The sequence below is a fragment of the Dermacentor albipictus genome, chromosome 2 (assembly GCF_038994185.2).
Source record: "Dermacentor albipictus isolate Rhodes 1998 colony chromosome 2, USDA_Dalb.pri_finalv2, whole genome shotgun sequence".
NCBI lineage: Eukaryota > Metazoa > Arthropoda > Arachnida > Ixodida > Ixodidae > Dermacentor > Dermacentor albipictus.
The window spans coordinates 155,180,687-155,193,130 of NC_091822.1; the positions used below are offsets into that span (position 1 = coordinate 155,180,687).

Below are 12,444 nucleotides of genomic sequence, written 5' to 3' on the forward strand. Positions count from 1 at the left end.
GTTCAAAACATCTGACTTTATATATGCGTACGTGGACTGAACGAGTGCACAGAGCTTTGCGACTCATGTACTGCTGGACTGTATATTTTTTATTGATCCGGTGTTCTACTGAGTGTTATCTTTTGTGTCGCTATTCTTTCTTTGTACGCAAATTTGTTTCGTTTGCCAAGTGACAAGGAGTAGCCGGTGCCACCATAAAGGCGCCAACCTCTCCTAACATTCACTTCAATAATAAAAAAAAAGAGCCAGAGTTCCCTCTATAGTAATTATTGTATGAAACTGTATGGTTCTGGAAAATTAATGACGAATTCGGCAACCACACTGCACCGGAGCCCCATATAGGGCGATGCTCGGTCTTAATGCTTAATTCGCGATAAGTTATGCAACTTGTAAATGAAATTTATGCACGTATAGTTATTCGGCAAATCGCACCGGTGTGCGCCGGGGCGCACCAATGCGCCGTTCCATCCAATCATCGTCGTCCAGGGCACCCCGGAGCGATTTGCCGAATTCGCCTTAAAATTAATGGTCACTTAGTCATACAAAGTCATCCCGTCAATCACGAGCGCGCGTCGTCTGCTTACCGGGTGCCATTTAAAGGTTGCTAATATAAAAAGAAATAGAGAAATAACAGCACTGCAGCTTTGCCAGGATTGCTTCACTATAGTGAAGCAATACGTATTATGCTGATAACCATTTTAGCCGAGATGAAATTGCGTGGCAGGTAGAGCGTACTAGAATATGTTGCAGGTCACCAGCGAAGACGGACTATATATGCACATCGTGCGTGCACACGTGCGTCGTTCAACTAGCACAAGAAATGCCAAGGTGCATGCTCACATTGTCACGTTGTAGCGATGGTGAAGAAGCAGAAGCAGTTCAAAAGAAGAGAGTTAAAATTTTCGGCCGAACTTGTCAGGAAAGAAATTTAATACGTCGAGCAAATCATGTCGGTGTCCGACTATCCTCGCAAATCACATCCGTCAATTATTTCTGCATGTTTTACCGTTAATTCCACAATAATAACTGGTTCTTGTGTGCATTGAGGATGGGCAACACACTTCGTGACGCGCGCTCAATGCGATTAGACATGTGGTCGTTTGTGAAATTTCGGATACAGCGATGACTCGACAGCGACAATGCGTAATGCACTGAAAACCAACACTGGCAGAAAGTAAAGCAATAACGGATGGTAATATCTACTTAGTACGAGGAAGAGTAACAACTGAACCACTCGGAACCATTGCATTCATATAATGAGAAACTCTATGATTGCATTTAACAAATTACATAGAGTTTCTCACTATAATGTAGTGAGAAACTGTATGACAAATTATTTCCCGCGTAAATATAGGACTTTCGGTGGGGACACTAGACAGAAAGTACATTGCGGCGAAGCAAAGTGGTTGCGCGCGCCCTCTGGGCTGGCTGCGGCTTCGCTCTGCTATCAACTGCAATCGCTCTTGCGGGTTTCAGGTCTGGCCAGTCTGACATAGACAGCGCATGAGGCTGTGCATGTGTTCGTGTTGGTCAGTCAAAATTGCATGTGCACTTGACCGCGCAAAAGTACTGCGGTTGATTTAAATGTAGTTGTTCGTGTCTTATGTACGACACAGGACTGTTGTGTATCGCGTAATTTTGTGGGTTGCTTCAATTGTGTCTCGAGAAGATTTGTTGCCCCCTGCAGATTTGAAAAGGTGCGTATTTGTTTGCCGCTTATGGTCGAAGATGCGTTGCACGACTGTTGTAAGATAAGGCCGTAAAGGCCGAGATAAATTGTTAGTCTAGGTGGATGAGCATTGTTTTGGGCCAGCAACATATGCATCGGGCAGTGGTAGAAATTGGCTGCGACGCTGGTCCCTAGTAGCGCCGAGCTGTCAGCGTCTCCCTACATGTGCAAGTCTGTGCAAGTCTTCTCCGAGGTAAACGCGTCTTTATACAATAATTTGTTTGATATCTCACGAGTGCACTCGCTGAGCATGCTTGTTTAGAATGGTCTTTTTTTTTGTAGAATAAGGACGCTTTAAAGCACTTTTCTGTTTCCGCGCTCATTCGCGTTTAGACAGCCGCGTCTAGTTCCACGCCGTTCCCGTGCCTGGTTGCGCCTTCTCATTTCTGCATATTCTAGTAGGCAATAGTAAGTTCCCTGTCGCACGCGGGCGTGTTACCGTTTTTCGTTTTCAAAGTATTCGACATTTGTGAAATATTGAGGCAGCCGTCATTGACGCCATTCCATCGCAGTTACGATTCCACATGGCGATGCACTGCTGTTGCTAGGCCTAATGCTGATTCTCGGCTTCCTTACCTAATTCGTGCTATTCAGTGGCCGATGTTTCTCTTCGCTGATGTGCTCTGAGCTCCTTCTCGAAGGTTACAGCGCATGCTGTTCATTTTCCTAGAAATGAACTTAGTTGTGCTGTTGCGTCGATCGGCATCGGCAAAACAAGCATGGTAGCCACTTCGGGCACCATTGTTTTGTTCGCCGCCAGTACCTTTTTTCTTTCCGAACATGCTCCAGAAATTCAACTTTGTCATCTCATTTGAGTATCTGGAACGACGATGTCTTGTCATCCGCGACAGGTTTCAATCATGAGTTATTTGTTTTCGCGTTGTTTTATGCTTGTGCTTTGTCATTTTCATAGCTGTGCCGCGCGCAGATTCGCTGCAGCTGTAAACGCGCGCATTTGTTTCTCTGGCGTGCGTTCGGCGTTGATAGCGCCTAACAGCACGTTCGCGTTGCTGTTGAAGCCTTCGGTAGTTCCACATTTGCAAGTTAATCTGGTCGAGTTATTCCAAACAGACTCGTCCACCCACACGGTGACGTTTTAGCGTAGATTTTGCATAGACGTGGATGGATACAATAGTTCAGCCCCAGCGCGTTCGTGCCGTTTGAAGGTAGCAGAGGTGCTGCGTCGAGTCCTATAATCATAGACGCGGCTTGCATACTAAGCTGTCGTAAAGATCGAGCCTAGTCGATATTTTTAGCAAGTAATCACTCGGCAAAAATGACGGGCTTAAATGTTCCAGTTGTTTTGTTCACTAGAGCTATTTCTATTGCACGCGCAATAGAAATATCTCTAGTGGCGGTGTGGCTGCTTGAAGCTTGCACGACAACTTAGACGGTGTGAGTGGAGGGAACAAGCTCCATAAGAAAATTCCAATGAGGCAGAGCTACCACATGTCATATCGCAGTTTTATTTCCATGGACCACCACTAACTGCCTCTGAGCAGGATTGCAGAGTTTGTTGACCCGTTAAATACTTGAAATTTGGAAAGAGGGATTCAAGGGTCCTTAAAGCTTCTTTAAATTAAGTGTGCTCCTTAATTTCCTTGAAAACTGGGGTTGGGGGTGGCATTTTGATGTTGCGAAGGGAGTATGACAATCGCACCTGTAGGCAAGTGAATTCTATAGGGAGTGTCGCTAAACCTTTTTGTGGGACAGCCTGTACAACCTGCAAATAACTAACGGCGAAGTGTGCTCACTCAAAGTAAAAGTAAGTTTGCACAGCTAACTGGGGCGCTTATATTGCGAACTTCGGCTATACTCATGCATTCATTTCGTATGTTAAACATGTTCCCTTCCACCTTCTTACCTGTCTTTAGATTGCATGAAGTTCCAAGAAAAGGGTATCATGTCCTTTGCTAAGCATTGCAGGTGTGGAACACGAGCTAGCCTCAAACTGCATGCTGTGGCCTTCTCTTAGACAAACCCCTCCACATCAATATCAGTAGAACTTGCATTAAGTAGCCTATATTAAAGCTTTCTTTTTTAATACCACTGGAATGGAAACTGCCGATGTAACTATGATTTCTAAACCAAATAAGCCTATCGGCGTTCAGTACCTGCAACCTGTACCCCTCACCTTGTGTGCTGGAAAACTTGATGTTCAATCAAGCGTTTGCGCACCATGTGCTCATCTCTATCTGACATGTCCCAAACACCATCTTTGGATTTAGAGCACATCAGTCCATGCAAGATAATTACTGCAGATCAAGGAAAAAGACGGACAAACTGGGCATGCACACCAACAGAGCCATTCTCGCACTAGACGTGAAAGGGGCTTTTGACACCATGCCACATGAAGCCACACTGCCGCACCTCGGCATCTATAACTGCGGAGAAAAGATATATAATTACGTCAGAGCTTTTTTTAAAGGACAGCTGCAGTGGGAATAGGCAACTTACACTCCGAGAAATTCGAAATGCCGCAAAAGCTCAAGGCACGCTGAGGCGTCATTTTGCTGATGCTGTTTAATTTGGTTATGGGCTTGCTACCCAATGAACTGAAACAAATAAAAGGCATTGGTCAATCAATGTGTGGTGACGACCTCACCATCTGGACTACGGGAGGGTCGACAGGCAGACAGCAGGACGCTCTGCAAGAAGTGGTTGACAAAATAGAAAAGTACCTGGAAAAATGTGGATTGATGTGTGCACCAGAAAAGTTGTAGTTATTGCTGCTAAGAAAGCACACAAGAGGGCGACAACTGCAGCAGATACCAGATTGAGAAGTAAAGGTAGGAGGCATCATCATTCTGTAGGTTGCGACGCTTTCCGTTGGACTTGTGATTCAAAAGGACGGGACAGGGGGAGCAGAGTTTAAAAAGAATTAGGGAATGGTAGAAGTAACCTACCTGATCAAAAGGGTGACGACCAAAAGTCAAGGACTTAAGGAAGAAGGCTGCACGAGAATGACTGATCATGAGCATCACCGTGACGGGACCCCATACGTTGACATGAACAGTCAATGACATGACAAGAACTTTATTTGAGTTCTGAGGGACTGAGATCTTGGGGAGTCAAAACTGAAGGCTCCCGAAGATCGTCGGTGGCTCCTCCCACGATGGGACCGGGAGATGAAGTCTCGCCGCAATGTCGTGGGCCCACGAAGGGCCCTGCTACAAGATATGGACTACCAGGTCGAGGACGAGAGGCACCTACATCGGCGTACCACACATGAGATCAAAGACAAGCTACATGTAAGTACCATGCTCAGAAACTCTCATCTGAAGTATGACAAAGAAAGGAGACAGGCAAGAATACAAGCAAGTGAACACTCAAATGCACCAACAAAGAAGAAAAGCAAAGATACATGGATGTAGTGACGTACAGAACAAGTGACCAATTTGCAATCAGCGTGGTTAACAAGAAGGGCGAAGAACTTGTAGCTTGGTCCATGTGTGCCAAGGACACAACCACAGCGGAAGAGCTGGGCATAGCCCTGGCCATCACAGCATGCAAGAAGACCCTGGTTATGATGATGACAGACTTGTAAGAAGCATGCAAAAGATACATGAATGTAGGGATCGGAAAGGCAGCATTTCAGATCTTAAGAAACATCGAGATAGAAGAAGCAAGCAATCTCTGGACACCAGGAGAATAATCTCTCCCGGCATACCAGGCGGCATATGCCACAGCTTGAGATCATGCATGCCAAGCCATCTCTGACAAACTGAGAACACAGACCAGCGGCTGTCAGCAAGAACATGAACGAATATCCAAGAAGTACAAGGAGATCTTGGCACACTACAGGAAGCAGAGGAGTGGCTACCCGCCCGCACAAAAGAGGATGAGTAGGGAACAATCGGTGACCCGGAGGAGATTCCCGTAGAGAACACTGCTGCATGCATGTATCTGGGGGCATACGGGCAGGACTGCACATGCTGCCTGCCAGACACACCCAACACCTTGTGCCACATAGTACAGGAGTGCAGGAATAACCCAGACATACCACCGTCATCACCACCACCAAGTGATAATGAGCAGAAAGAAGCCGAATCACAAGAAGAATCGAGCAGTGGGAGGCTCTGCTGGTGACACAAGACCTTGAAAGCCAGCTACAGTTACTGAATAGGGCTCGGGTGGCGGCAGCAAGCCATGGCTACCTGAATCGAGCAGGCGACCAATCTTTGGGCTCAAGTCGAAGCCTGGCAAAACAATAAAATTTAGTTCTCTCTCTATTGAAGCCACGTCTAGTTCATATTGAATGTAGGATTTCCTTTAGCAGTTCTGTTCTTGAAATTAAAATTCCTTACTGTTTTATTATAATAATGACAGCCACACTAACGAGGATAAGAAAGCAAATAGGAGAATGCTGTCCTTTGTCCTGGTTTGTATTGCTCTGCTGTTGTAATGCATTATCAACTAGCCCGATTATCAGCTTTTGTCTCACTGTTTTTTGGTTGTGAGATATTTCTCACACAGAGATAACATTTTTTGCAGTTCAGTGCTTGAAAGTTCACCTCTTTCAGCAACCTCTGTGACATTTCCCGTTTTTCTTTTCATTCGGTCCTGCTTTTCCTTTTTTTTTTCCCCTATCATCTGCCGCTTGTGACTGGCCGGTCGAGGTACAAATGTAGGCAGATCACTGAAATTGCTGACGAAACGTGCAAAGGAAAAGAATTGGAAAAAGCTGCAATTAATAAATTCATACAAAGCTAGTTTTTCTAGCTGCTTCCAGCTTAACTGCCTATTCGAAATTTGTATACATTTTAGTGGCTTTAGGAAAAATGATTGTTTCATTGTCCTGGCCATGTTCTGGTGCACATGCTGATGTTCCATGTTGACCTAACAATGCTGCGATGGTTGATAACAGGACCGTGGTAGGACTGTATGAAGCAAGTAGTGCTTCTGCATGTACCGATAGCACAGATTGAAATGTGAGGAGGAAATAACTGATCAAATGCCTGTTACACATGATTTTGAAGTCTGGCGTAATCATTCTCTAGCCGTTTCCTAGGCATGGAGTAGTGCTAAGTGTATTACTTGAGGTATTAATTAGATCTCTGTTACGAATACAGCTGAACATGGAAGTGTAACAACACATTAGAGTACTAATAAAAATGTTTAATGCATTGAATAGTACCAGCCAGACTGCTGTTCATTTTGTGACATTGCTGTTTCCACGCGCTTGCGTGTGCTGTCACTATCATCATCAGTGTATTGTGCTGGCCATTTGCAGACATGTCTGAGCCGACGGGACGAGCTAGAGGTCGGTCGCGAGGCAAGTCCCGCGGCACTACGGCCCCGCCGCAACAGGAGTCTGCAATGCGAAGGCCTGGCTTTGAAGGCGCCGGGCCATCCCAGGTGAGCATGGTGTTTGTTGTGGGCTTGCCACACCGAGGTGCTTGGAATGCTGCCTTGTACGGCTGATCAATACATAAGCACTTCATTGCCGCATGCTGTGTTAATGAACACAGAAATGTAAAGCTCTCAAGCAGCAGATATGCATGCTGTTGAAAGAAGCCTGTATCTCATAGATGCTGCTGATTGAGTTCTTAATAATAAGGTGCTCATAAGAAAATTTTGTGACATTGCTTTTAGAGTTTGGTCATTCTCCCATTGTACCATGCGCAAGTTCATGGGCTTGCTGTTAGATACATGTTTTGCAGGATGAGATTGACCTGCTTTTTGTGATCATATTCAGCAGCCACCACAAGGATACCAGCAGCCACCACAAGGATACCAGCAGCCACCGCAGCAGCCAAGCTACCAGCAACAGCCTGGGTATCAGCAGCGGCCTGGTTACCAGCAGCAGCAGCAGCAGCAACCTGGATATCAACAGCCACCTGCCTACCAGCAGCAGCCTCCCGCATACCAGCAGCAGCCTCCCGCATACCAGCAGCAGCCACCCGCATACCAGCAGCAGCCGCCCGGTGGCATGGCTGGCCGTCCTCCACAGCAGCAGCAGGCCCCTCCACAGATGCCTCCGACTGGACGGGCTGGCCATCGTCCTGGAGTGATGGCAAGGCCTGGGGACGTGGTTCCGCCGCAGCCGCCAACCCAACAGATGGGGGCCATGAGCCTGGCTGGTGGTGATACTGCTGGCCGAGGTGCTCGACGTGGTCGTCGTGATGAAATTGCCATCCTTGCCACTCGTCCCCAGCGTATCACTGACAAGAAAGGTGTGTGAAAGCAGCTTGGTGGTTGACACTAAACTAAGCAGGGCTGGTCGGAGCTATGCCTCTGCTTACCCCTCTGATTCCTTTCAATTGAACCTCCACTCAGGGCATCTCCAATTGGTAGTGCAGGCAGACAGTTCTTTTGCAAATGCCAGTCTCTGTTGGTAAGGATATGCGTTTCTAAGAGGACATTTGCAGCGCTGTGGGCATGTTGGCATGGGCGGGTGGCTAGAAGCACAGCTGGGCCAGAACCACTCTCACCACAGCAACCTTGCATGCTCCCATTCTGTGCCACAAAATGATGCTTGTCAATACTGCGTTTTCTCTCTGCCAGTCTCTCCTTGCACGGTTGTTCATGGGATGTCTGGTTTTCTTGCACTGTGCTTTGTGGGTGTGTGTGCTGTGCATGTGTACTGTGAGGCCTCATGTGCTTTTGGTAACGAAGGAAATGACAAGCACTGTGAACATACTAAAAGGTTCTTTATTGCTACTTCTGTGTGAGAATAAATACAATGAATGGGGCACGCTGAGGAATCAACTGAGTTTTATTTGACACGTAACCACAATCTGCCCATGCCAAACACCTATGCCTGAGTCATTCACAGGCGCAGTCTTGCAAATAGAGGCGTGTCCGATAGAGACTGGACAGGAAGCCTTCCGTGGGTTAGTCTCGCAAACACAAGTAAGCATGCACTGCATGTATTGCTGTCCTGATGACAAAGAGAAGGGAACAAGTTCTTGTGCGCAAGTTATCCATGCTGTCGGGTCATGTTGTCATTTTTTTAACACTCGTCATTGTTGCTGCTACAAAGACTTCCTCCGCTGGGTGCGTGTAATGGAGCTATCCAAATGCCAAGAGATTTGAGTCACGTAGGGGGGAAACAAAGGTCAGGGGATGCAGGCGTCGGGTGTCCCCAGAGTGCACTTGGAACAGTCCTGCCGACATGCAGTGTAACTGTGCCTGTGAATGTACTCATGCGTTGTAGGTCGCATAAAGTGCAATAATGTGTACACAAGTTTTTGATGCATAATTTCCTGTATGTGCTGTTTACGTTGGGAAATTTTGCAATGTTTCTTATTGCTGCTTGGTTTCAGGTATGACGGGAAACCCCGTGAAGCTCATGTCCAACTACTTCCGCCTGCTCACAATGCCCAACTGGGCCATTCAGCAGTACCATGTGGAATTTGCACCAGACATCGAGTCGTCTCGTCTTCGTAGCGCTCTCCTGCGAGACCATCGAGATCGGTTTGGCGGGAGCTATATATTTGATGGAATGTCAGATTTGAAGAGTGCGACTCGACTGGAGCATAAGGTAAGAACATGAATTGTTGCTGCTGGTATTTTGTGATTCAGGATTGGCGCCAAGTATGCTTCGGCGTGTAACATTTTACTTGCGCGGGAAGTGTGTGGCTGAGGATGAGTGAGTTTTGATGTCGTTCTATGTGCTCTGCTGGCTTTCTCTGTGACAAAAGGAAACTATGCCTGCCCTAACTTTCTGTAACGTGTACAAATTCAGGCTCATTGTACAATTGTACAATGCCTGTGTAACTCTTATTTACTAGGCTGCAGTGATGGCACGCAATTTAGTTATATAATATCCACGCATTTAGTGGGCTTTGTAACGCTTCACTGAGGCAATTTTGGTTGTTGAGGTACCTGGTAGGTGAGCAAAAGGATTGACTCTCCACCATGACACATTCGTTGCCAGTCCTTTGCTTCATTGCTTAGTCAGTCATCTGCAAGGCTTGTTTACAGCCTTCAAGTGAATTGTGGGTCGATAGTTCAGTGACTGCCTTTGCCACTTTTTCTTTTTTACTTTCTCTCTCTTTTTTAAATATTTGCAACACGTGTATTTACTGTGGCAGTGCCGTTATTGCCACTTTCAGCCAGTGCACGCTGCAAATAATGGCAATGCCATAGAATGCGAGAAAAATTTGCCCATGTATAACAATGCCAACTTAATTTCAGGTTACAGAGCTGTACTCTCAGCGTCGCACTGATGGTGCCCAAATTCGCATCACAGTGAAGCATGTCCAGGAGCTTGCACCCAACAATCCAGAGCTGCTGAGAATCTTCAATACCCAGATGCGCAGGTGAACATTTTATTATTGTTGCTGCTGCTGTTGGAGAGATGGCGTAAGCTCTCGAAACATAAGTGCGCAACTAGACTTCTCTGCTCTATGGTTATTGCTAGAGCACATATTTTTTGCTCCCTTACGCAGGAACCTGGAAAGCATGCAGTTTGTTCAGATCCGACGCCAGTTCTTTAACGCTACTGGTCCAAAGCCAATCAGTCGTCACGGGTAAGATTCTAAGCATTCAACTTTTTGTTTTTTTCGTTTGTTTGTTTCAAATCTGAATTTATCCCTTTAGTGGCAAACTATTATGGCAAACTTTGTAATTGTATTGCCATACAGTCAAACGCTGCAATAAAAAAGGCTCGAGACAACAATATTTTAAATCCACAAAGGAAAATTTTGGATCCCCTGCGAAGCATCCATACGATTCAATGCGTTTCGTGTCTCTCTACAACAAAATGTCACTATCTTGCATTAGCGAAATCTGCCAGAATATTAGACCCCATAACGTCTACCTGTAACACCGAGTGCTCTAAATGTATTCCCACCTAAGTGGGGAAGAGGGGTTTAGAAACTTTTTTTTTTTGACGAAATTTAGTATAAATTGTCACCCAGACAGTTCTTCATGCTGATTTCAAGAATATCCTTACTTTTTAAATAGACTGAGTGGTTCCAGATGTAATTAAAATTAATCACCTATTGTTTATCGGAACAATTGTAAGAAAAGTATCAGCCAGAATGTTTATAAAGACGTATGTCTGGATACTACAAAGTCTGAACAACACAACTGTTGGACTTTTCTTATATTGCAGGTATTGGTAATTATACAGCAATGTGAAGTTTGATCTCCAGACATGCCAATCATGTGGTCCAATTAGTAGCCAGATTTAAAAATTTACGAAAGCAAAATTAAAAGATCTGCTCCTAGCATCGTGTAGTACTTGCATGGATGCGACTACATGCTGCTGTTAAAATTATGGCTCTATGTGCCCTGAAGACCGAGATAGCGCTTGGACAAGCTTAATAAATACCCAAAATGAGATTCTGAGAAAACTTGAAAAGTCAAACAGAGCTTATTTTTATAACAGAGCACCTCAAAATATTTGAATATGTACAAGGGCTATTGCATTAGTAGCTTTCAGGAATGCAGTGTGTCTGGCTAGTGTCACTACGGTGATGCCTTCTGAGCACACATTTAGCCCACACTGGCACCAAAAATTTATATTACGGCTAAAGTATTAAGAATGTGCGAAATTTGGCGAAGTGGTAGAATAATAGTTGGAAATTCTGAAAATACCGTTTTCTAAATATGAATTTTCTCCACAATTTTTTTTGGCCTCTAAAGCCCTTGTCCCCCACTAAGTTACAAAAATACTGTGCCAGTGTGCTTACAGAGCCGCTGCCATTTTTCTTTACAAAGACTGCAAACTGCCGGAAGCAATTGCATACACCAAGAACATGTCATGGGCACGGTCTAGTTTGCTGATCGCCCATTCTAAAGGCATGTCTGCATCCCTCTATTGACCTGTGGTTACTTTTTATATACCTAGCACATGATCTGCTTTCGGTAATATGAGTTAGAATCACTTTCATGCTCTGCAGCAGCTGCTTCGGCATCTATGGGCCATAACTTGCGCTCAAGGAATGCTGTTGTGTGCTTGAAACGCAGTGGCGCTGCGTCTGGGGACAGGATAGTCGAAATCTCGCGAAAGTGATGTCCGACTGCAACCAACAGAATACCGCCCCATGGCCGTGCTGCCATTGTTGATTGATGCTTGTGGCACACTTTGGGCTGTCGACAGTGCAGTTCTATAGCCACGAGCAAGGCTTGCAAAAGTAGGCTAATAGCATTTTTACAGTAAAGTTTCGCTTTGCACTGCGTTCTCTACCGGTGCCGTCTCGTTTCACAGCAACAAAATTCTTGTGAAAGCACATTTTCTTGCTTTTCCCACAGATTTTGTTATTGCGGGGTTCAACTATGCGTCCCTCTTAGAGTTTTGATTGTCGTGTTAACATAAAGGTCAGGGAAAGGGTGCGGTGGCAGACAACAGCACTGACGGGCACTCAAGCCTCAGAATGGCAGTAGAGTTGAGGGGAGGTTGACAGTTTTTATTGGGATGGACAGTTGGGATTTTGATGGCGAGAGAGGTGGGTTTTGTTTTCTGTCACTTGAATTGGTGACACTTTCGCGTTCAGCAATCACATAGCCCAATGTGCATTGCATGTCGCCACAAAGTGTAGACGTCACGCATGCAACCTTGGCTTCACAGAGGTGTTGGTATAGGTTATGTTGTGCAGATTGTTTATAGCCGTCTCAGTATCCAATATCTTTCGGGAAATATTTTCAGATAAACGGTAATAAAAAGTAGGAGTGTGCAAATGGTGATTTTTGAGACGATTGAATACGAAATGAATAGTGCCAGAAGTGAATTGAATATCACAGTTTTCAAATAGTTTTTCAAT

At 45.4% G+C, this 12,444-nt stretch overlaps 1 protein-coding gene across 4 annotated transcripts in view; it reads left to right on the top strand.

Annotated features, from left to right (window-relative positions):
• The first annotated feature begins 1,472 nt into the window (after nucleotides 1-1,472).
• LOC135915472 (piwi-like protein Siwi) overlaps nucleotides 1,473-12,444 on the top strand; it is a 46,833-nt gene continuing 35,861 nt past the window's right edge. Inside the window, exons 1-6 of one of the 4 annotated variants that reach the window (XM_065448558.1) lie at nucleotides 1,473-1,697; nucleotides 6,963-7,087; nucleotides 7,428-7,905; nucleotides 8,998-9,215; nucleotides 9,872-9,996; nucleotides 10,126-10,206. In XM_065448558.1, the coding sequence (XP_065304630.1) occupies nucleotides 6,965-7,087; nucleotides 7,428-7,905; nucleotides 8,998-9,215; nucleotides 9,872-9,996; nucleotides 10,126-10,206 (1,025 nt within the window). In that variant the 5' untranslated portion in view covers nucleotides 1,473-1,697; nucleotides 6,963-6,964. Of the gene's footprint in view, nucleotides 1,698-1,816; nucleotides 1,923-6,962; nucleotides 7,088-7,427; nucleotides 7,906-8,997; nucleotides 9,216-9,871; nucleotides 9,997-10,125; nucleotides 10,207-12,444 lie in introns of those variants that run through there. The other 3 variants (XM_065448560.1, XM_065448561.1, XM_065448559.1) reach the window with 3 other exon arrangements.